This window comes from Boleophthalmus pectinirostris, unplaced genomic scaffold (assembly GCF_026225935.1).
Source record: "Boleophthalmus pectinirostris isolate CB_2022bp ecotype Guang Dong unplaced genomic scaffold, ASM2622593v1 HiC_scaffold_10, whole genome shotgun sequence".
NCBI classification, from domain to species: Eukaryota; Metazoa; Chordata; class Actinopteri; order Gobiiformes; family Gobiidae; genus Boleophthalmus; species Boleophthalmus pectinirostris.
Genome location: NW_026570971.1, coordinates 27,684,985 through 27,711,214, shown reverse-complemented (window position 1 = coordinate 27,711,214; position 26,230 = coordinate 27,684,985). Strand labels below are relative to the sequence as shown.

The window sequence follows — 26,230 nt, the reverse complement described above, 5'->3', positions numbered from 1 at the left end:
GTGACTTTTCAATAAGGAAGAGCTATAACGTAATATAAAATACAGTAGGCTAATCCCGCAGCTGTCTCCTCTAAATCAAATACTGGATCTAGAGTTAGAATCTGAAGTAAGGCTGGCCGATATGCCAAAAAATGAATCACCATTTTGATTACATTTTACTTTTTTTCTTTCAAAAACAAAATAATGGCTTTCAGTATTGATATATACAACATAAATAAGAAAGACTTCAGCCCCCTTTCTTACTCCAGTGTCTGAAATCCTCTGCTCCAAACTACATGTTTTCACTGACATAAGACTGGCTGTAGACCTTTCGATTAAAGGTGCACTGTGTAACTTTTCTTCTGTATTCATAGTAGCATGACATTTTGCAAAACCTATATAGTCTTAAAAGAAGTAAATTAAATCCCCTTCTAACACTGTATTCAATAATTCTCCCCAAAAAAATTGTATACTAATATTAAACCTTTCGATCACGAGGAAGACAAGCAGGTTACAGCACTAAGACACATTACAAATCGGATCTGTGGAGAGTCGCCCCTATTCACAGAAGGAATTATTGTGTTTCTGAGTGAAACAAACACCTGTAATGAATAAATGTTGGATGGATATTTTTTTTAAGTCATACCATGGAACATTCCAGGCAAAGCAATAACACCTCCATGGAGACAAGCAGGTGGCAGACCCTCCACTAGAAAAGTTGTGCAGTGCACCTTTGCGCTGTTCACACTGCAATATTCATACTACTGTAGCCACAGCTGCCCTGGAGTAGAGGTCTGCGCGGGACAGAATTTACAGTTCCGCTCCCGCAAAGAATTGTAATTTTCAGTCCCGCTTCCACCCGGATCTGCGATATTTTGTCCCACTCCCGCCTGCAAGTCCGGCAGGATGGGAAACTTTGCTTTCTTAAGCTCTATCAAACAAGGAGAAGCGAAAGGAATTGGGCTGCGTATGGGAGGAGGCGCGGTGGCCAGTCTGGTTAAGTCCTGTTTTAGTCCTGTTTTAGTCCTGTTTTAGTCCTGTTTTAGTCCTGTTTTAGTGGCGCAGCCTGCACAACGAACGGGAGGAGGGACTGTCCACGTGGCGTAGGGGACAGGTAGGACTCTCTGCGCGGCGTACGGGATGGGGGATGGTCTGCTGCTTAAAATGTTTTTATTAATACCAAATAAAATATCTAGCACAAATTATGCATGATATGCTTCATCATTTGTATATGTTACTTTACACTCATATTTAGTTAGCGGGACTGCAGTTTATCATCACACCCGCTCGCTCCCGCTCGCTCCCGCATGCGCCCGCAGTGAGCTTTCAAAATATGTCCAGTGCCGCACTGTTTTGCGTCGGGTTCTACCCTGGAGCAGACTGACAAAAACAAGGTATAAGACTGTGGCTCTGACCACCATCATTCTCTCCCTCACTCCTCCTCAAACTAGGCAAGATAGATAAAGTGTCTTGCCAATGGACACAACAACAGTTTGTCGGCCAGTGGGGGTTCTGGCTTGAGTGATTTACTGGATGAAGAGCCTCTCTGGCGCCAGTGCCACCCTGAACAGCTGCCCACCCCTGGACATGTGAGAAACAGCGCTGCAGTTTCACCAGAGCATCCGCCCCGCCGCTGTCAACAACACGACTATGTTATCAATTACTCAAACTATTTGTATTGTGCTAGTAGTTTCTATGTGACATGAAGACCAATAGAAGTACAACTGTTTTCCAGCACCACGCCCACTCCACAAACACAGGAGCAGTAATCTTATGACTTCATATGTAGGAGTTTGTAATATGTCAGTATTAGTTTGGAAAATCACTATTGATACTTTGCAGCCGATGTCATCAACATTCCCTTGGAGTATGACGTTAACTGTATGTTCTGCTCTGTCTGAGGCTTAATTGGACTTTAATCTGTGCTTTATTTTAACCCAATCTGACCATAAAGAGCTGATTTAGCTACAACTATAACAGGTGAGATGATTTGTGCTCTTAAACAAGTCCCTCACACATACAAGTTGCAAGCAGTTTTTTAGTTAGTCACTCTCTCAATTTTTGTTCAAAATCAAACAACTAAACAGGCTCCTGAAAAAGTGTTATTTAAATCTATTTTGATTCCAAAACAAGTGCAAGCAGAGACAGCAACCTGGTCCCCCATGAGGCATCGGTGGGGGCAGTTCATCACCACGGAAGCAGCTTATGAGGATGTGTGCCAACTTGTGTGATGATTGGGTGAATATTTTAGGCCGCAGATGGCTCAGAAATTGCCAAAATTACCTATCCTTTATAATGGCGTGAACTTTCAATTGACCCGTGTGACCTCAAATGACCTCAGATCGTCACCCAACTTTTGTTGCAGCATCGGGCACAGGGGTTTGACCCATGTACAAATTTGGTGACACTCGGTTCATAAATGGTGGAATTACTGTCACACATACAGACAGACAGACACACAGGATGAATACAAAACCTGGTTAACTATTTGGGGACCAGGTAATTACAGATATGTGTAGAACACCCCCAGCTTGATGTCACTGAAAAAGTATAAATATTCAGAAAATATCAGTCCAACAGAAATGTAGTAATATGTTTTTAAATGTATTAGAGGAGGTTTAATTATCAGACAAATGTGAACTGATTATAAAAATACCCCAAAAAGTTCAGAAACAAACACAACTTTATATACCTTATTCAGGGTTTTGTCCATGTTAATTCTTCTTTGCATATCTTTAAAACAACTCTGGCATTTTGACATTTTGCCCACTTCTACTCCCATATTGATTTACCTCTGCCTCCTGCTGGCGGCCCTCCACACTGCACTCTCCAGACGAGCTGTGAAACGACTCCAGCTTCTGCCTCATGATCATGATCCACTTCTCCAGGTTCAGTAAATCGTCATGGAAACTCTCGTGCTCCGCTATGTTCTCCTCACTGTCGCGCACCTTCATCTACAAAATATTAAGAGGGTAAATAAATAAATATAAAAATTAGTGCTGTCATGCGATTAAAAAAATTGAGAGATTAATTAATTATGATCTGTAATTAATTAATCTAATTAATCTCATTTTAATCTCACCTAAAAATTGCTGAGAAAAGCCTTCAATTTGAGGTATTTTCATTTAAATTCATTATTACATTATTGTGGCAGATCAAAAGACTGATATAGATTTAAAAAAGTGACTTTATAAAGTCATTTATTGTTCAACAAATCTCTTCAATTTGGCTGTTGAGCCCAAGTCTCCATGAATAAGAAACTGTTTGCTGTAAAGTAGCAAAGACAAGGAAATCTGAACATAATAACTTTTGTCTACTTAAAGACCATAAAAAGTCCAGTCTTTCCTTAACCATATTAAAAATATTATTGATAGAGAAATGCTTTATATATGAGATCACTGGTTTTAGTCCTTGTTTTAGTCCTGGTTTAGACCTGGTTTAGACCTGCTTTAGTCCTACTTTAGTCCTAGTTTAGTCCTGGAAAGGGTTAGTCCTGGTTTTAGTCCTGGTGTTAGTTCTGGTTTAGTCCTGGTTTAGACCTGGTTTAGTCCTGGTTTAGACCTGGTTTAGACCTGGTTTAGACCTGGTTTAGACCTGGTTTAGACCTGGTTTTAGTTCTGGTTTTAGTTCTAGTTTAGACCTGGTTTAGTCCTGGACTGGATTAGTCCTGGTTTTAGTCTTGGTGTTAGTTCTGGTTTAGAGGCGCACAGGAGGAAGCGCGGTTTACGCAGCGTAGCGAGAAAACACGGTCCACACGCGGCTCACGGGAGCACGTCAGTGTCCACGCAGTGTCTACGGAAGGAAACGTGGTCCGCGCGTTCTCAGGTTAATGACGATGATGAAGGTGTGTGTTTGTGTGTATTTGTGTGTGTTTGTGTGCGTGTCCCCTCATGTGGCAGGTCAGTATAGGACAGTAGTGCAGACATCATGAGCCTATGCAGGTTGTTTTCACCAGTGACATTTAAATTGTAGGCGTATATTTGTTATTTTCTTTTATATTTCACGTCGGGAGAATAATTTCCAAGACACAAATGCGTTTTTACCTGTGCACTGCTGACTCTGTTCTACTGGCTGTTCGACCTCGTCCATTGTGCGACTGACGCCGCCAACATGCCGTTTACATCGCTCTTACTGCGCGCGTTTTGTGTGGGTTTCCGACAATGAGTGGAATTACCGAAATAAAAAAATTTATAAATGTGTTTTGTGTGTGTGTGTGTGTGTGTGTGTTGTTGTCCCAACAACACATAAAAACTGGTTTAATAATAAAGCAACTCGCATACAGAAACAGTAAAGTTAGAGATTAAAAATGAGATTAACGCGATTAAAAAACATAACGCGCTAAATATGACTGTAATTAATTAATCGCAATTAACGCGATAATTTGACACCCCTAATAAAAATAAATAAATAAAATCTATAAAATAAAACTTCAGGCATTTGCCTATAGTTTGGTACAGTACAAAGACATAATGTTTTGTTTTGTATGAATAATGCCAAAATGAAAATGAATAAATAAATAAAATAAATTCCCCTGAAAATATGTAACCCACTAATATTGAAATGGGTCAGTTTAATAATGCAGTTAAGGCATTTTGAGAATAGTCAAAAAATATCAGGCTATCAATCAATCAGTACCATTTTATTAATAATTTTCTCAATTTATAAGACCTATTTCTACAATACCTTTCCATATATCGTACCACCATGAGGTTAAAGCTCTAAAAACACTCAACTACATGATAAGTTTTGGATTCTGCTGCATATTATCGCTACTACATTACACATAGTAGCAAAAAGTTAATTGTATTTATATGTCTAGACTGACTGTATTGTAACTACACATCAGAAAACATCCAAACAAGTTCAGTTATAAAATCTCTTTCTCTCTTCAAACTTCACAAAATTGCTGTTTGCTCCAGGGTTATTTGGTCAACAGTTCAGCACTTTACCGAGCAGAGAATATTTTCCTCCATTTTAAGTCAGTATAAAACATAGCGAATCTCTCATTTCTGAATATCACATCCTCTTTCAAATCACGTCAAACTGTATTTCCACGTAAAACCTTTTCTTTTCTATTACCTTAAAGGGCTTGTACCTGATCAGCCAAATTTGTTTAGTCCCAGTGAAGAAATACTGTGTAAGCAGCTCACGAGGTCAAAAAAGTCTGCTGAGTAGTGTCTGCATCAATCTAATATTAAAGCACATTACTGTCTGGGTAGCATGAAGTACTCGATTAGCATGCTAGTTGTTATTAGCTTTACTGAGAAGCCAAAACTCTGATCTGACATCTTAAAGTTGTGATAAGTGCTTGGAAACTCATCACGTGATTAAATAAGATGTTTGAAATGCATATGGTAAGTGAGGAATAACTTTGGACCATTACAAACTACTTAGAATTAACTATTGTATTTTTCGGACTATAAGTTGCACTTTTTTCATGGTTTGGGTGGTCCTGTGACTTATACTCCAATGTGACTTATATATTAAAATTTTTAGACTGACAGCCACGAGAGTGCGCTCTAGGCTCGTATGTCTGTATTTAGTACTACTATTACTCCTGTACCACTGTCACTTCACACTCTACTGCGCATGTCTCCTGTAGAACAAGCCACTGTCTCGCTGTAAATAGTGAAATATTCAGCCGAAAACAGTAATCGAGCAGCAGAAAGAAAGTTTGGAGTGAGCAAGAAACTTGTGATTGACGGGCGGAAAGCGGGGAGGGAGAGTACAGCTTCACGGCAACTGGGCAGGTGCATCATGCAACTTTCCTGGAAGTCACTGGATGAATCGACAAAGCCTGAACCTTCAATGACAACCAAAACCATCCTGTCAGAAAGGCCAGAATAATTCTAACTGGAACTGATGCTGAGTCTGACGACAGCTACACAGAAAAGAAAGCGGCGCTCTATTTACCTCATGGATCTATAGTTTACCTCCGGAGGTCGCGCAGAAGTGACACCGAGGATGAAGAATGAGTTTGGTGAGTCGTAAGTTTGGTAAACTTATGTTCTGTTGTTTATGCTATAATTATCTGAATAACTGTTAATATGTTACATTAACATATTAATGCCTACTCAGCCTGTTGTTCTCTATTCTGTTGTTATTACTATAACTTGCCTTTCAAGATGAAATGTCAGTTCCTGGTCTCTGATTTTACAAAATACATTTTGCCAAAAAGTGTGACCTATAGTCCGGTGCAACTTATATATGTTTTTTTCTTCTTCATTGCACATTTTTTGGCTGGTGTGACTTATACTGAAGAGCGATTTATAGTCCGGAAAATACAGTAATTCTGTTTATCATATTTTTAAAACACAAAAAAAATCAGATACAGCACCTTTAAATATATTAGACAACATGACAACTGTACACACATCTTTAAAATTGTAGTTTCAAAGCAAAATAATAAATCTTTCACAAATAAAAAACAAAAATCTCTCTTTTTACCATGACCACTGCATAGAGATTTTTCCATTCAGCGTAGAGGCGTTCAAACTGGGTCTTATTGGCGGGACTGGAGGACACCAGCGTCTCCATGGCGGCGATATGAGCCTCGCAATCTTCAAGGTCCTTCTGTATCGCCTGTGAACAGTGAGGAGGCAGGAAGGAGTTTGAGCCGAGGAAAAAGGGCAAAATGGAAGAGTATTTGAACAGAAATCCTTTAAAGATGCCCTGTGTAACCATGAAGATGTTACTGCTTTGCCCAGAATGTTCCAAAGTATGGCATTAGCTTTATCTATGGAGACTAAGCAGGTGGCACCATCAGGCCAAGAACACATGTTTTTCAAAGTATTTTATTCAGTGAAAAATCAATACCATTAATTTAAGAAAAGCAAGATACACAAATTGAAGATACTGTGGACAATTCTGGGAAAAGCAATAACAGGATATCCCCAGGTTTAACTACCCCAAATTTAAGACTTTTTTAAGACCATTTTAAGACCTTTTAAATGAAAATTAAGACCAACATCGCACCCATTATGCGGGCGAAAAACATCAGATCCAATTTTAATAATGACCATTACTAAATAACAAAAAATACTTTCATTATAAAATCTCATTCAGAACTCATTTATAGTAGTATGCATTGTTTGTAAAATGACAAAAAAAATAATTGAGAGAAGAAGAAAGAAAGAGAGAAAGAGAGAAAGAGAGAGGTGTAGTACCTAACCTGGTGGAGTGAGATAGAGATTACGCTGCAGTCCGGTGGAGTTTACAAAAAATAGGCAAATGAAATGTAATACTTTTGTGAAAAAAATAAGACTTGAACAACATAATTTAAGACTTTTTACAGCCTTAATTTAGGAATATGAAATTTAAGACATTTTTAAGACTTTTAAGACCCCATGGCTACCCTGAATAACATCTCTATGGTGACAGACTGTACTCCCCCCAGAAAAGTTATATAGTGTAGATTTAAATGTGCTTTGTGTACCTTTTTCACCTGCTTCTTTCTGCATTAAACAGTTCTGTGTTACATTTATTGAATTACAGCTGGTTTTATACTTTACAAAAATACCTAGAGCCTGTTTTTTAGATATTTTTGAGCAGTAAAATTGCTTGTAATTGAATACATGTAAGGTAGAGCTGTTTAATGTCAAGCAGGTGACTGACTCCTAACCAAAAAGTTACACGGTGCGCCTTTGAGTTTTATTTTATGAAGTTAATCTCTCTCTCGAAGCCAATTATACAACATAAACCCGTATTCTATCTTGTTTAATCTTGTTCTGTACACACACCCTGGTCCTTATTTGGGGGTTTGACTCACTCTGAACTGGTCCGCCTGGCTCTTCTTGGCCAGTATGTCCGGCTGTAGACTGTCAGCTGCTGCCAGTCTGTCCCTGAGCCCCCCCAGTCTGACGCCAGTCAGCTCATGGGCATCGCTGAAGTCTTTGGTTCTGGAGATCAAACCCTGTGAAAAGAAATTGAAGAAAAATGTGATATAACAAGATGGGTCTGATGGTGGTTTTGTGAAAAATGTAGAAGAAAATTAATCTTTTCACACCAAACTGTTTAATAATCTATGTGTGATGACTGATGTTTCTTTCTCATACAGAGGCAAGAGTCAGCATTCATTATCATTTATATATTTATATACAAAAACATCAAATACAACTCATTTTGCCCACCTCAGTGTTAGTTTCTGTCTTATTTTGATCCCAATAAAAGTATATTAAAAGGTACACCATGTAACTTTTCTATATTACACTGAATTGATTCTTGTGAGCTTTAAGCCATGTTTAAATGTTGTTACCTTCTCAAAAATAGACCTGGAGTTGTGTTTTGTTTCATTCACACATTTGAGTAACCATTTTTATTAGTCTGTCTACACCTCCAAAGCCCAAAATGATGTGTTCCACCTTGTGATGTCATGCAGTGATATTTTTTTGTTAAGTTACGAGCTACCTTTACCTTAAGTCCAATAGGGATTTGCAATTGCAGGATTCTTTTCTGTTCATATTTTTGAATGAATGAACCAAAACTCCACCCCAAGTATGTATGTGATGAAAAAACATTATAATAACATCGATCAGCAAACAGCGTAATATGGGCCCTTTAAGTGTAGATTTCTGTACTTTCCTGTTCCTTTTTTCATCTCCAAGGCTTTATATTTGAAAAGACCTAATTATAACACAATATCTGCGTTTTATTTCCCTCCAGTGGCTCTGACAAGGACAGAGTCTGAGTGGGGAGGAGGGAAGGAGGTGGTGGGGGTATTTTTAGCTCCTATCCGCACTTGGCCTCAAAAATGGTCTGTCACTCATTTACACTTCAAACTGCAGAAGCTTGATATTAAAGGGTATTTAAATCAGCCATTAGAAAGCCCTCTCACGATCTGGTGACAGGTTCAACTCCGAGCAGCTGAAAAGAAGATACTTAAAGCCAGTGTTGGTAAAATGTGTGGTTTTCTGAGTGTTTCCAGCGGGATTAACAGAGCTGTGTTCGTGTCAAGACAGTGATAAACATGGCAGAGGACAGAATCAAAAGGAAACTGTGGCACTATACACAGCTGATTTTTCTTTTCACTGTGGTTTTAATAGTTGGCTACAAGAAATGATTATTATTTTATCTTTGTCTACAAACTAAGCTTAAAGGTGCATTGTGAAACCTTTCTGGTGGAGGATCCGTCAGGTCTGTGGAGAGGCAACCCCGCTCACAGTAAGAATACCAGTTTTTCCTAGGTATTTTTGAGCAATAAAATCAGCTGTAATTGAATAAATGTAAAGTAGAGCTGTTTAATGTCATACTGTGGAACATTCCAGACAGAGCAATGACATATCCATAGCAACAAGCAGGTTACGGACCCTAAACCAAAAACGTACATAGTGCACCTTTAAGACATGATTTTTTGTTGTTGTTTGGTTAAAGGTGTACTATGTAACTTTTCTGATGGGGCCAGGGTACCATTGCTTTGCCCGGAATGTTCCACAGTAGGTCATTGAACTTATCTATCTTTCCTTGCTGCATTTATTTAATTACATACAGTATTTCTAAAACAAAATGCCTTGATCTGACCTGTAACTTGGTCTGGTGATGTCATGTGCTTCTCTTCATGGATAGAAATAATGCTATATTGTGGAACATTCCAAGCAAAGCAATAACCTCGCCATGGACAAGAAGGTGGCGGACCCTCCACCAGAAAAGTTACATAGTGGTACTTTAGCTGTTAGAAGGACAATTCAGAGACAAATTGATGGATGGAATGAATCAAGTTCACAAGAATACTGCATGGACCTGGCCTTTTAAAAAGTATTCAATGTAAAAGTCATTTCGGAAGGAGAGTTCCAACCAGCCACATGGGAAATAAGTCAATGATAAAATGATCAAAGCAATACATTTTTATGAGGATTTGGAACAATGGCTTCACTTAACAGTAAACTCCCACACACACATCTCAGCCCGGAGAAGCACTGAATTATAATATAACAATAACATCCAATGACTATAAGTGTCACATTAAAAAAATAAATTATGTGGGTGCTACGAGAATAAAGTCGTAACATTTCAACATAAAAATCGTAATTTAACGAGAGTAAAGTCGAAGCCAGAAAAAGACGCAATTTTACGAGAATAGAGTCATAACTTTACGAGAATAAAGTCGGAATATTTTGAGATTAAAGTTCTTCCTCCGAACAAGCAACAAAACTGTAGCTCCGTAACAAAATAATTGTGTAAAATATACCAAAAATACTCACCCCTATTGTATTACACAGATCTCTCTGTTATGAATCAATCACAAACTGTTGAATGAAGTAGGAGCGACCGGACTTTTCCTTGGACAAAGCCTGCAGAGTTTGGCGCTCACTTCTCTATTGTTCTAAACGTGAGCATTTTGCACAGTCACCGTTCAAAGATGTGCTCATAGTGGATCACTTCAGCTTCTCGTTATGAGCTTGTGGAGCCGGGCACTGATTATAACATAGCCTAATCCCTATTGACACTGTGCTGTCCTGTTTCTGTCTCTGTCTACAGTCAATATACACAAATACACAGAGGAGAAAATGGGTTTAGTCTTTGATCCTGAATGCCTTATGTGGAACCGACCACAGCACACCGTCCTGACACTTAAAACCCTCAGTTACAAGTTAATTAGCTTGATTCCAGATTTGTGCATATTTCCTCTGTGCTTTAACTACTGCAGTCTATCTAAACTGGATTATCTTTGTTTGTAGGAGTTGTTAAGGATGACTCCTCACCTGTAGCCGGCTCTTCCTCTGCAGCAGCTGTGAGTGGAGCAGCTCTCTGTTCCTGACGGCTGCACTGAGCTCCGTCTGTAAAGTATCAGCTCTGTCGCGTCCAAACACAGAGTCCAACAGGTCGCCCTTCACCTGCAACTGCCCCAGCCTCTCCTGCAGCTCAGCACTGTCCACAAGGAGGCGCTATAACAGGGATTACAGAAACACAATAAGATAAGACTGGTTATGTTAAGTATTGGGAGGGTATTTGTGTGTCTTCTTGGTTTGGTCCTGGAGCCCAGTTTAGTCCTGAATAGTCCTGTTCAAGTCCTGGTTAAGTCTTGCTTCGACCCAGATTTAGTTTACTACATTTTTACTCAACTGAAATATATAATTTACTGTGAAACTCTGTATAATTCAAAACTGAGACTTTTAAGGGAAATATAACACATGGAAGAATCATTGCAATATGTATAGAGTACTTTACAATAAGTACATATTCCAATGAAAAGTAAAATAAGGTAACTTCAGCCTCATCAGTACAGTAAAACAGATTCAAATGTTGCTTGTTCACATGAAAAAATAAATAATAGTTAAGTTTGGACTTCTTTTTTTTTACTGTTGAGATGCCAATTTTGTAGGGCTGTAGTCGACTAAAGATTGATTAGTCTTCTAAAAAAGGGGTGTGGCAATATCTAAGGACTTGTGTGTAAATGTTGTAAAAAATTTATATAAAAAAGTACAAGGAAGCATTGTATTTAATATGTAAAAATGCGGAGTAAACTCACAATTCATTCCCAACCTGAAGTCATGCCATTTCATATCTTTGTTCTGCTATTGTCCCATATAAATCTTTATCAAAATAAAAGAATTATTCAACTTAAGTAGTGCAGACCTACAATGTACACTGAGATGGTAAAATTGCAATATTTAACCTTAAAATAATCATGATACAAAAACTGAAACACCTCTAAATACAGCATAAGAAGTGGACCATCAAAGGCCCGAGTCCAGTTATATTTGAAGCACAACTTTATATTGACTTTACAGCTTCAGTGATACTTGGGTAACGCAACAGTTGCATAAGAATTTACTTTGAAAAACACTTAAACATAAACTTGAAAGTAGCCCATTTTATGTTTTGTGTAATCTTCTGCAGGTCTTCAAAGTTATACATGTGTATAAATCTGATAGACTTTGATGTAGTGAGTTAAATTTGAGATTTGGTAAAAACTGCTAAAAAGGCCTGAGGAGACAAGAATGAATTTACAACACAGTTTAAATGGGGATATCCCATCTTAAAGGTTTTATATTATACCAAATTAACTCTTGGGAGCTTTTAACCTCCTCAAAAACATACACATACCTGGAGTTGCATTTCATTCATACCTGTTTGAGTAATCCTTTAATATTAATCTGTCTACACAACGCACAAAGCACAACTCCAGATATAATTATGTTTTCTCATTAAAAACATAACATAGACCAGAAAATAGTGCAATATGGACCCTTTAAATACATATTTATTGTGACATAGTGGGAATTTTAACAGTTAAAACAGTCCTGATTGCCTTTAGACTCGCAATAATGTAATTTCATTCTTTTTTCTTTTTTTCTGGCTGCAGCAATATAGAGAAGTATAGTCCCTTTTTAAATACCGTAACGCTGCTTCATCAGAACAGTGAATTTAACAGCCAGGAGCCCTATGAGATATTTTAATATTGCTAAATGGGATTGAACCCTATTATTTTCATTTAATTAAGTTATATCTTTATTGCCCCAGTACAAATGTAAATGTAGAAAGCAGCTCTTAAAATGAGTCTGCTATGCGCTGTCTGCATCTAATTATAAAGTGCATGCTAGTTATTGTTGAAGTTACAGTGAGGGCAAAACTCTGCTCTGGCATTTGAATTTTCAGAAGTGTTTTTAAACTGACAGTGGTTAAATCTCTTATATTACACAACATCGACTTGTGAACTTTAAGCCATGTTATAATGTTGTTACTTCCTCAAAAAAAAAAAAAAAAAAAAAAAAACTGGAGTTGTGTTTTGTTTCATTCACACATGTCCAAAGCTCAAAATGGTCTGTTCAAGTAGTAGTTTTAAAGTACTTTTTACCTTCACTAGAGATTGGCAATTTCAGGGCTGAAAACATGCAAATGATTTTAGTGAAAATGTACAGAGTTTAAAAACACAGTGGAGCACTTCCTGTATTATCACATGACATCACAAGATGGAAGACAGTGTTTTCAGTTTGAGAGAAGAATTCAGCTGAAATACGCAGGCTTTGTGTATTAAACATGTGTGAATGAAACAAAACACAACTCCAGATATGTTTGTATGATGAAGAAACAACATTATAACAGATCTGAAAGTATTGTAACATTCACAGAAGTTAATAGTTCTAGGTAGTGAGTATGGTGCTCACCTCGATCTTCTGGACGAGCATCGCGATGTGGGAGAAGTCTGTGACCTCTGCCTCCAGGACCTGAGACACCTGGAGACACCACTGAGAATAGGCCAAGAGAGGGTCCTGCAGGGCACTCCTCAGACCACACTCAGACTCAGAGCAGAGGCGAGTCGCTCGGCACTTCACACTGGAATAAACAAAATAAATAAAAATTCTAATAAAAACTAAGTCATGAAATATATTTAAAACAGTAAATATTAGGTGCAATAGACTAATAGACTGCATAACGGCAGCTTCGATCAAGAAAATGTCATGTTAATTAAGGTTTGCAGGTATTTTCCGGACAAATTATTTTATGTTACGGTACAGGAACAAACAAGGGTAAAGGGTTCAAAGTAGTATAAAAAGCTGGATGGAAACTTTTCTGGTGGAGTGCCTACCACTTACGTGTCTAAATGGAGATATTTTTCCTTTGTCTGGAATGTACCACAGTATGGCATTAAACTCATCATCTCCAGGTGACTCAAATAGGCTAAGGAACAAGTCAGATCTGTGTAGTAATGCATGCACTTTAATAAATTTTTTAACAGTACAAGCACCAGTAATTGAATAAATAAAAGGTATGATTAATGCTGCACCCTTGAACATAACATCTACATAAAAAACATTTACATTAAGTCAAGCACCAGAAAAGTACGTAGTGAATCTTTAAGCGTATGAGTGCAGCAGAGTGCCATTTCTCAGTTGTAAGCCGTTAATATGATTGCACTACAAACCTCAGGGCCGTATAACTAACCTCTGATGCTCCTTGACAACAGCCAGCACGTCGTCCGAGAGGTGTCGCGAGTCCTCTGAGAATCTAAAGAGCTCTTTGAGTTGAGCTTTGAGATGCTCCACCTGACACTCTTCTCCAGCCAGAGTGTTCTTCACACCCTAAAACACACAAGTGAGCAGTGACGGGCAGGTGATATAGACAATAAAGTATTATGTGTTTATAGCCACTTTTGAGAATCAATTACAAAGTGAATGGACTATAAAATTAAGCAAAGTAAAGAAAAGTTACCTGTTTGCTGAATTTCATCACATCTAGGCTGATAATACTTAAAGATCATATATTACATAAAATTGACTCTAGTGCATTTAACCATGTTAGAATTTTGTTACCTCCTCAAAAATCATACCTGGGGTTGTGTTTTGTTTAATTTACACATGTTTGAGTAATCCTGCATTATTAATCTGTCTACATCTCCAAAGCTCAAAATGCTCTGTTCCACCTTGTGATGTCATATAGTGGTAGTTTTCAAGTTAACAGCCACCACTTTACCTTTAGTTTAGTAAAGATTGGCAATTCCTGGGCTGAAATCACCCAAAATTATTCCAATGAAGTTGCATGAATCTTAAAAACACAGCGGTGCACTTCCTGTATTACCAGGCATCACAAGGTGCATTCTGTTTGAGAAGAACTCCTAAGAATTCCTAAATATGCAGGATTTGTGTGTTAAACAAGTGTGAATGAAATAAAACACAACTCTCTGACAAGGGAACAACATTATAACGTAGATCAGAAAATAGCACAATATTGGACCTTTAAGTACCATATTTTCCGCACCATAGGGCATGCTCATAAGCCTCCAACCCCATTAAAAAACGACTGTGCGCACCACAATCCAGAGCGCCCTATACACGAATCCACTTGGGTATCCCAGCACTACTTCAGTAAACTACAAAGCCGCACCACCCGCAGTGTACACAAACACACACAGAGAAGACAGGGACTGTGCAGCCAAAAACACCCGCAGCCACACTCATCAGTCCACACGGACAAGGAATGGAATGGAGGAACAAACTGAAAAAGCGAGTGCAATGTGCCACTTCTAGACACAACTGAACAACTGAGTCACTGCGAACACGCCAACAATCCAGCGGTCCCAGACAGCACCCTCCCTACACGCCACAATTGAACAAAGCCCAGAGTCACCGTAAATGCACCAAATGAAGTCCCACTGACCCATCTACCTGTTGTGTTTCGTTTAAAGTCTGGTGCAGTTTATTTGTGAAAAAAGTTTGAAAATAGACCATTTAATGACAGTGCACCTTATAATCCAGAGCGCCCTGTAGTGCGGAAAATACGTTATCAATTAAAAAGTGGATAGACTACAAAATTTACCAAAACAAAGAGGAGAAATGTAACCTTTTTGCAAAATTTCATGACATCTAAGCCTATAATATTTAGTGGAGATCGTGATGGGTAAAGTTTATATTACTAAAGAGCAACTTTTTTTGCTCTGCCTGGAATGTTGCACAGTATGACATTAAACAGTTCTAGCTTACATTTATTAAATTACACATGGTTTTACCGCTCAAAAATACTAAAAAACAGGCATTCTGACTGTGAGCGAGGTTGCCTCTCCACAGATCTGACCTGTAACTTGGTCTGGTTTGGTCTCCATGAAGATAGAAAAGTTAAATATCATACTGTGAAACTTTTCAGACAAAGTAATAACATCTCTATGGAGGAAAGAATTTGACAGGCCCTCCAACAGAAAAGTTACACAATGCACCTTTAACATTCACATTGTTTGTTGGCATTTTCTTATCATAGGAATGCAAAAAGTAAAATGTCTATCGCCTAATTCAAAAATCTTATCTCATGAGCCAAAAAGACAGCCCATCTCAACAGTATAACTGCACTTAAGACTTTAACAGCTCTTAATGTCAATCACACAACCAACTCCGGAACAACACAAATAATGGGCTAAAAGGAGGTGTCAGGCCAAAAAGCTGTGCCTTATACAGGCCTGGTCCACAGCCCTGTCAGTGCAAAAAGAGATCACATTGTAATACTGAAGTCACGCTCTAATGGGTGCTCAGAGGAAGTGAGTCATGAGTGCAACCAATGTGAAAAAATATGACTTTCTCAAAGATCGGAGCCAGAAAGAAAAGAATATACAGGTTTGTTATATAGTAGTCTTACACTGGTGAGATATATAGAAATAAAACCACACTTCATACATTTAATTATTATAACTCAATAGTGTATAATGTTCTGTATTAATTCTGAGGTACCGGTTCACCAGTGCCCATAAATTTATCTAGTGACTTGGGGCTGGATATTCCCAACACAATTAGACCTTTTCACAGGGCTAACTCTATAAGACAAATTGATGTGAGGAACTATAGCAGAACTGAGCCTGTAAGAAGGGCTAACCGCCGCAGTTAACGCAAAGAAACCCTCTCGAGTAGCCAAGTTGTACTAGTTAATCACCTGCTCGCTATATGGAGTGATTTTCTAATTACTTGCACAATAAAGCAACGCCTTTCAATTTATCCTAGCTCAGTGGTGAGAGAAAAAGGACGCTGGCTTGTAATTTTGAAATGCCTTCATTATATTTAATGTTAAAAGGGACCTCCTTTATCCGCAGTGCTTTTAATTATGCTCGATCCAAATGAAAAGCGACTCCAGGTATGTTACTGCACACAGCACAGTAATAACACGGCCCAAAACGTGCAGTAAAATCCTCCCACTATGGCAGTTCTGACTAGATATGGGCTGATATGTTTTCATTTTCATTGCTGATACCAATTGTTTAAAATCCAGGCAGACAAATGGCCGATAAACTCTGCAAATATATGGGGCAGGTTTTTACTGTTTTAATATCTGTAATTTAAATTTACTACAAACTCACCTTCAACCCGTTTTTACTACGGACCTACAAGAGGACAACACATTTTGCAGCGTCGTTTCAGCGCTGAAATGTTCAAATAAAGCTTTGTGTGAATTCTTTATTCAGCGAAGTGGTCCCAACAAAATATCGGCCCATAGAAATTACACGCTGATAACTGATACTGTAAAAATTGGTCTGATATAACAGCCAACTGATATTTTGATCTATCACTAGTTCTGACCCAGCCTAGCTCAAGATCTGGTTTAACCACAGTGGCATTGAAGGATGGGTCAAATGCAGAGGACAAATTTCTGTATGAGGACAATAAAGTGTACCCTAACTTTAAAGGGCCCATATTTCGCTATTTTCTGATCTGTTATAATGTCGTTTCCTCGTCAAAAACACACCGGGAGTTGTGTTTTGTTTCATTCACAAATGAAACAAAACACAACTCTGCATATTTAGACTCAACATTTTACTATTCCAAACAGAAAACACTCTGTTCCACCTTGTGATGTCATGTAATAATTAGTGCTGTCATGCGATTAAAAAAATTGAGAGATTAATTAATTATGATCTGTAATTAATTAATCTAATTAATCTCATTTTAATCTCACCTAAAAATTGCTGAGAAAAGCCTTCAATTTGAGGTATTTTCATTTAAATTCATTATTACATTATTGTGGCAGATCAAAAGACTGATATAGAACAAAAAAAAAGTGACTTTATAAAGTCATTTATTGTTTAACAAATCTCTCCAAATTGGCTGTTGAGCCCAAGTCTCCATGAATAAGAAACTGTTTGTTGTAAAGTAGCAAAGACGAGGAAATCTGAACATAATAACCTTTGTCTACTTAAAGACAATAAAAAGTCCAGTCTTTCCTTAACCATATTAAAAATATTACTGATAGAGAAATGCTTTATATATGAAATCACTGGTTTTAGTCCTGGTTTAGACCTGGTTTAGACCTACTTTAGTCCTAGTTTAGTCCTGGAATGGATTAATCCTGGTTTTAGTCCTGGTGTTTAGTCCTGGTTTAGTCCTGGTGTTAGTCCTGGTGTTAGTCCTGGTTTAGTCCTGGTTTAGTCCTGGTTTAGTCCTGGTTTAGTCCTGGTTTAGTCCTGGTTTAGACCTGGTTTTAGTTCTGGTTTAGTTCTGGTTTAGTTCTGGTTTAGTCCTGGTTTAGTCTGGTTTAGTCCTGGTTTAGTCCTGGTTTTAGTCTTGGTGTTAGTTCTGGTTTAGAGGCGCACAGGAGGAAGCTCGGTTTACACAGCGTACACGAGAAAACACGATCCACACGCGGCTCATGGGAGGACAGCGATGTCCGCGCAGTGTCTACGGAAGGAAACGTGGTCCGCGCGTTCTCAGGTTAATGACGATGATGAAGGTGTGTGTTTGTTTGTTTGTGTGTGTTTGTGTGCGTGTCCCCTCATGTGGCAGGTCACTATAGGACAGTAGCGCAGAGATCATGAGCCTATGCAGGTTGTTTTCAGGCGATATCATATTTGTTATTTTCTTTTATATTTCACGTCGGGAGAATAATTTCCAAGACACGAATGTGTTTTTACCTGTGCACTGCTGCCTCTGTTCTACTGGCTCTTCGACCTCGTCCATTGTGCGACTGACGCCGCCAACGTTAACATGACGTTTACTTACGCTGTTACTGCGCGTTTTGTGTGGCTTTAATGATTACCGAAATAAAAAAGTATAAATGTGTTTTGTGCCCAACAACACATAAAAACAGGTTTTATAATAAAGAAACTCACATAGAGACTAAAAATGAGATTAACGCGATTAAAAAACATAACGCGCTAAATATGACTGTAATTAATTAATCGCAATTAACGCGATAATTTGACACCCCTAGTAATAATACAGGAAATGCTTCACAGTGTTTCTTTTTTATTTTTTATCTCTATACACCATCGCTAGAATGATTTTGATAATCGCAGTCTTTGAATTGCCAGCCTCTATTGAGCTAAAAGGTAGGTAAAAGGTAGCTGTTAACATGAAACCTACCGCTTCAACACATCACAAGATGGAACAGAGCATTTTGAGCTTTGTGGTTACACAAAGAAAAGGTGACTCAAACATGTGTGAATAAAACAAAACCCAACTCCTGCTATATTTTGATGAGGTAACAACATTATAACATGGCTTAAAGCTCACAAGAATCAGCTTTGTGTAATAGGACATTTAACATGTGAGCTAAAACAAAACCAGTTATTGATTCTTTGTCCTCCTATAGACACACACAACAGCCCCGGCACACAACAGCTTTCCCCTAATATAGTGCCTAAAGTACTTATCATTCCTGGCTTGTAACCTCCGAGTGAAAACAAACAGGCTTCACCATTACAAGCTGACAGCCTATCATTGCAGCGGGTGACACACACAGGAGCGTTGGACATTCTCGTCACATGCGGCGAGTCCAGGCAGATTCACAGGTCCCTCCCTCTTTGCCTCCTTCTTTGACAAAGGCTCTGTCTGAACTCAAGCTGATTCTACGGCTGCAAATCTCTCCTCGCACTTCAAAACCCAGCCCTGCCAAGAAGACCACACTTGGTAGTAGATTTATTCACAGACCACTGTTTCTTTACTCGCTGCTCGGCGGCGTGGGGAAAGGACTGTGAGAATAGCAGTTTTTGTTGGCTTGGCATGATGTTGCTATAGAAAATATTACACTATATCTGAACTGATATGGTTTTGTACAAATTAGCCTAAACTATAGCCACTGTGACCTTCATCAGATTACTTAAGGCTTAATATATGCCTGTTGTATCAGTCCATATTTAAATAAACAATAAATAAAAACCATAGACTGAATAAAGACGTGGACAAAGGGAGTGTGACATCACCCATAGTGTTCAGCTCCAGTCAAATGAAGCTCACAGAGGCTGGCAGTCATAAGAGCGAATTTGGAGCCATATTAGGAATAGGAATATATTTAAAGGTTGTATGGAGGATTTTTTTTTGTTTCAAATTGTCAATGATAGCATTATAGAGATGCAGTAGCCTTGTAATTATGATGACCAAAAAAAAAGACAATAAAAATTCATCAACTCTGGACGTGGTGGGGCTAGCGTTTACGTACACCTGTCACGCAGTCCACAGACGCTGTTTACACCACCAACGCAACAGTTCTTAGCAGCTTTTTTGACCTATATCTTCCTCACAGTTCGCACAAAGTTTGTTGCAATGGCAGACAAGAATCCAGGAGCAGTTAGCCGCAAAAGAAAGTCCGTTTTTGAGGTCGCTGAAAGAAGAAGAAAAGGAGAAAAGCAGTGAAGTCAAACTAAGGTGATTCTTGGAGATTCATTCCAGCGATGGTGCGCAACTGAAGCAGACGAATGGTCTAAAGACTGATGCACTGGTCGCCAAATTACTTCTGGACAGGTAACTTCTGCTTATTATGAAAACGTACTTTTTTTTTTTTTCCAAGAGCTAGACAAACATTTTTCAGGACACGAATGTGATATCCTATGTCTGAAAATGTAATTTTCAATGCAAAGAAAGAGTCCGCTTGCTGCTGCGTGTTGTAGTAGTAGCTTCATTCGCACGGAATCTCCGCGCACCCCTCTCTGCACCCCTTACTGCTAATCTCTCCGCTCCCCGTTTCGCTCTTCTCCCTGCTCCTCACTTCTTTTCTGCGCACGGAATCTCCGGGCAACTGCTCCCCTCTCCTCTCTCCGCTCCCTGTTCTGTTCTTCTCCCTGCTCCTCACTTCTCCGCCTTGCCTAACCAACACAGTAGTTAGTTGTTTACAAGTCATGTGCAGCGATGAGTACTTTCTGGCGTAAGGAGGAGGCGGGAGGAGGTGTTTCTACGTAGGGAGCTGTAGGGGAGGGGGGGTGGTTTCACGCATGCGCAACATTTGAAAAAGGACAAACAGTCGCTGGATTTCTCGTTCCTTGGAAAATCCTCTATACAACCTTTAAGGGCAAAATAGTGAAATTGGATAGTGAAAATATAGTATAATATAGTGAAACAGCAGGATAATTTAGAAAGGGTTAATATGAACATTTTAAAACTAAAACAACACTAAAATGATGAGGCTCACAGTAGCAGTTACAGTTGCAGTGTCGATGGAGCCAGTAATGCACTCATGCCAACTTTCTATTTGGAATGCAGGGGCTAGAGGTTTAGCTATGTTCATTTACAGTCTATGATAAAGTATAATATTGAAAACTACTATAAACACGTAAACTTAAGCCATCGTAATTCTTTTTTTGTCTTTTGTAAATGAACCATACTGTAATACGCTGCAATAATATCTCTACAGTCAGTCATATCCTTAAGCAACAAATTAGAACTAAGCAATATTGTAAAATAATTAACCACAATTTCTTCCCTGGGCTCGATCAATGATAATTTTATATCAGCTTACATTTTCCTCACTGAAATCAATAAAAAATGTCTTTCACTTTTCATTTCATTAACATAACAAGAGACACTTTAAAGCTACCATCTGTAATTACATTGGCTGACCTGATGCTATCTACATTACTGCAGTCTGACAATGTCCCATCTTTGGCCAGACAGAAGAAGACGAGCGAGCATAGGTGTGTCTGAACAAACGCCAGGTGAGGGGAGGAGGGAGGGGAACAGGTTTCTACTGGTAAAAAGAATAATAATTATAAAAATTTAAATGGATGTACGTAGCAAATTGCAAAGGCTGCAATTTTTACGTACCATAATTTCAAAATAACTGGTTTGTTCTGTGCCTGCATAAAAACTGTCATGCCTGAAGTTTAGAGCTGTACAAACATGTCCTAAAACATGATTCCTGTAACTGTCGCTCATTCATAATTTTTTTGTCAATTCTAGACGTTTATATGTGAACTTCGAACCTGAATCCTTTTATTGAAACATACATCACAATGCTTGTCAGAAAACTCACAATGAAATATTTTCCCCAAATAGCTCAGCTCTACCTACAACAAACATTGAATCATTGTTGTTTTTAATGCCTCATGCTGCACTTTGAGCTTTTTACACATGTTTTTCCAATGTGGTTTGTAACTACAAGTGGCAAATAAACTAACCTAACTTAAAGGTGCATGGTGTAACTTTTTGGTTGGGGGTCCGTCACCTTTTTGTTTCTATGGAGATGTCACTGCCCTGCTTGGAATGTTTCACAATATGACATTAAACAGCTCTGGCTTACATTTATTCAGTTACAGGTGGTTTTATAGCTCAAAAATACGAAAAAGAAACTGACATTCTGACTGTGAGTGGGGTTGCCTCTCCACAGATCTGACCAGTAACTTGACAGAACCACCAGAAAAGTTACACAATGCACCTTTAACCTGACCTAAAATATAACTGTTCATCCGTCACTCATTTAGCTGTAAATCAGTACAGTCGTTATCCTGACAGGACTACATGTGGGTTAGGCTGACACTGGGGGAGATCTATTGAGAATGCACCACACCTTTCTTTGGCATTCAGTGACTCCAACAACATGAGACCTGACAGAGTGCGGTTTGGGCACAAGCTGTAAAAATGTACCACGAAGGAAGAGAGGAATATACAATAAAGTCCTCGTGTTGGGGCTAGCAGTGGGAGGAACTGGTAAACAAGAGTGACAGTCAGGTGGGGTAGATAGTGTAAAAAGATGAGCCATAAATATTTAAGTAGGGAATTCAGCCTGAGAAGAGGGACCATTTAGGATACGACTGTACAAAAAGTACCAAAACAGTTCTATTTTCACAGTTTCAAGCGACAAAAAACTTCCTGTAACCAGAAGTGCCATCAGAAAAGGTAAGGAAGAAAGGACAAAAACATGTTATTGTGACAGAAGTAGAGCAGTGACAAAAGTTAAAAAAAAATAAAAATCTGAACTATAGCGGAAACGTAAGCTATTTGCTCCTAACAAAGAACAAGAATACGACTGCGCATAACAAGTTAGTCATTATGATGATAAACATGAGTTGTAACATACAGTGTAAAATGGGTTACAATAAAATGCCACAGTAAAGGACAAGAAAATGCAATTCTAAAAGCAGTAATGTGACAGTAGCCAAAGAAATCATAAGTAGCTCTTTTTCAGTACTTGGCATTTTATCTAGTACACTATCTAAAGCAGATAAGTAAGATGTAAGTGAAGGATTTAAATGGTCTGTCTGTATTTTATTTATTCTAGTTCAAGTGCATGTCCTTCACACTGTGCAGTATATTGTAAAAACAGCTATTTTAGAAATAAAATAAAACTACACTGCCTCCACCAAACAGTGCTACCTATTCATTTGAAGCTTTTCGATGAATTCCCATATGCTTTTCTTTACCAGATTCTAGATTCTATGATGACTGATTGTTTATTATGTTGCATTATACTCATCACATTATCTCCACTGATCAGTTTGGCTTTAAAGCTGACCACGGCACTAACCTGTGTATTTAGGTTTTAAGAATTATTAAGTCAATACAAAAGCAGATACTCCACTGGTTTTCATGTGTTTCCTAGATGATTCGAAGGCTTTTGACTGTGCGAATCATGGGAAATGATTTCACAAAATGTGTCAAGCCAATGTACGGTGCTTAAGAATACAGTTCAATGCCTGTTCTATTGATAAGCAGAACATCTATCAAGACATGTATCTGTATCAAATAGATATTTCCCCGTCATGGTTCAAAGTCAGAGTGAGAGAAGGGAATATGTGGGCAGAGCTAACTGATCCAACTGATCTAACTGATCTAAGGGTGAATTCACACTGGTGCTTGAGTGAGGCAGGTTTGAGCCCAGTTTAATGATGTAGATTTGTCCTGTTCTAGTCCTTTATTAGTCCTGGTCTAGTCCATTTTAATATGGTGTGCAAGTGAATGCAACCTAAAACATGTTTTTCACTCTTGGTTCAAAATTTTATACCAGCTTGAGTTTTATTTTGCATGAATGCCTTTGTGTATCTGTTTGTGTATAAACTAAAGAAAGGATATCAGTACCCAGTACTTTTCTGGGACCATATCATTGTCTAGATTCTAGAACCACAATACATACAACAATTTTCAGATTCTAAAATGAATGAATGATATGTCACACTCGCAGATGGGCGTCTAGAGCCAATTTTTCCCTATTCACGACTGTATTTTCCTATGAGATATTCAAAAAGAAAATGCACAAATGTTAAACCTGATCATTTCTATTATTGTCCAAGAACTCACTGTATTACAACAAAACTCTAGGTTTTCACAATATTCATTTCAGCTGCCCCATCTGTATTTAATATTAGTGACCTATAGAAAGTTGTGTGTAAATTCCATCAAAAATGTTGAGTAAAGCAACTAATTTCTACCATTTCTTTGTCATCTTTTTGATCACTTTTTAAAATATTTTCCTGTATCCGAACTCCTGTGAGTATGGTGCAAACATAAATAGGGCTTGCTTGATTAGATAAAAATGGACTAGAATAAACATTATCTTTAGGGATCAAACTGACTAACTGCCTTGTTCTATGCACTCCAAAAACCCCAACTTTGTGTAACCCTGAAGTTTAAAAGTGCTTTGATGCCCTCACCGTGTAGGTCCTCCACTGGCCCACCATCTGCTCCTCTGAGCGTGCTGTGCTCTCCCCGGCCTCACGCTCCCCCTCCAATCTCCTTCTCCAGACTAAGCAGGAGCTGTCGGAGCCTCGTGATGTCCTCTCCAAGCCTGTGGCAGCGGGACATGTACTGTTCTGGAAAAGATGTAAATGCCTTTATCAAAACACCATGTTAATCCTTGTAGTCTGTATTACAAAGATTTTGTTTTTTAAAGCAGACTTATCATGAAGAGCTTTAAACCACATTACAGTTGTTTCCCTTCCTCATTTCCCCCTCTCCAAGTTGTATTTGGAGTGGTTCATGCATGTTTGAGCAATCTTTTTAAGACGCCATATTGCCGATCAACCCCCCATTTCCACCGCCACAGGCATACGCCCACCGCTCTGTACCAATTTTATTTTCTTAATCGGTGATACATGCAGGATTCAGCAGCATTGTGTAATCATTTCATTTGAGTTTTATTAAGACGTTTTAGATGAATATGATGATTTAAAATGTGCAAATTATAACGTAGGGGGTGGGTGTTGTAGATTATAACTACTTTATGGCAATCGCAAGCACAATATGTGTTCTTTAAATAGATAGATAGATAGATACAGAGATAGATAGATAGATAGATAGATAGATAAAATGTCAAAACAGTTGTATTTAAGCCACCAATTCTTCTAGCTCAATATCAAGTAAAGTAAATTCTAAGCCCACCTTAATAAATTTGATAGGTATCTTCAAACTATTCAATCCTGTGCCGGTTTCAACCTCATTTAAAGAGGGGGCATTAGACTACAATGGGGTATTGACTGCAAACACATTACATACTTTTGTTTCTTTTCTTAACCAAAATCATTAGCTCTATCTCGACACGCCTAATGATTTCAGTTTAAAAGGATCCATATTACTAGAACACTATTTTCTGATCTACGTTATAATGTTGTTTCATCATCACGATCATACCTGGAGTAGCGTTTTGTTTCATTCAAACCCTGCATATTTAAGCTGACTTCTTCTCTCAAATCGAAAACACCTTGTATACCTTGTGATGTCATGTTGCAATAGGAAGTGCCCCACTGCGTTTTTAAACTCCATACACCTCCAATGGAATCATTTGGATGAGTTCAACCCTGAAATTGCCAATCTCTACTGAACAGAAGGTAAAAGGTAGCTGTTGACTTGAAAATTACCACTATATCGCATCACAGTGTGGAACAGTTTTGTAAATGTAAGACAGCCTAATAATAAAGGATTACTCAAATGTGTGAATGAAACAAAACATTGAGGAGGTAACAACCTTATATAACGGCTTAACGCTCACAAGAGTCAGTTTTGTGTAATACCTTTGTGTAGGACCTTTGAAGAGGTAGTATTATATTTCTGTGGGTTTTTTATTTTATCCAACATTTTACACATAATGCACTTGCAATATGGTTTTGTTTTGGTTTTTTTACCCAAAATCATGCAGGCCTATCATGACTGACCAAATGATTAAAAAAACAAAACAAAACATGTACTTACGGTGGGAGTCCAGACTGACCCTGAGCCCTTCCTCCGCCTCACACAGCGCCTGCCTGAGCCTCTGCCAGCCCAGCCTCAGCTCCTCCGCCTCCTCCACCACCTGCTCCGCCCCGGCTGGAGACGTGTTCGCGCGCACGCCCTCCGCCAAACCCTCGATGTGGAGCAGGGTCTTCTCCTCGCTGGCCACGCTGTCGTCCAAGGCCTGGAGATGGAGGAGAAGAAAGAGGGGGCACACTGTGAGCACATTTGGAGGGGTTAGCTGACGGCGATGCTAACACCGTTTCATAGCGTGGGGCAGAAGACTGTGGCGTTTGGACAAAGTTAAGAGCGGAGGAGGAGATAAGATATTGGACATTAGGCACATTAGCCAAATTAGCTGGGAGTCATACCAAGCAGTTATTTTATGTAAGCAGTTGGGAAGATGGTAGAATAAAAACAATTATATCATATTT

The 26,230-nt window shown here is 38.6% G+C and overlaps 1 protein-coding gene across 1 annotated transcript in view; it reads right to left on the bottom strand.

Moving 5' to 3' along the window:
- Positions 1-26,230, bottom strand: part of syne3 (spectrin repeat containing, nuclear envelope family member 3) — a 67,121-nt gene that overhangs the window by 30,162 nt on the left and 10,729 nt on the right. The window contains 9 exon segments of the mRNA XM_020930693.2: positions 2,772-2,933; positions 6,427-6,561; positions 7,748-7,891; positions 10,677-10,859; positions 13,083-13,251; positions 13,861-13,997; positions 24,245-24,322; positions 24,324-24,403; positions 25,779-25,980. Of these exon segments, the coding sequence (XP_020786352.2) occupies positions 2,772-2,933; positions 6,427-6,561; positions 7,748-7,891; positions 10,677-10,859; positions 13,083-13,251; positions 13,861-13,997; positions 24,245-24,322; positions 24,324-24,403; positions 25,779-25,980 (1,290 nt within the window).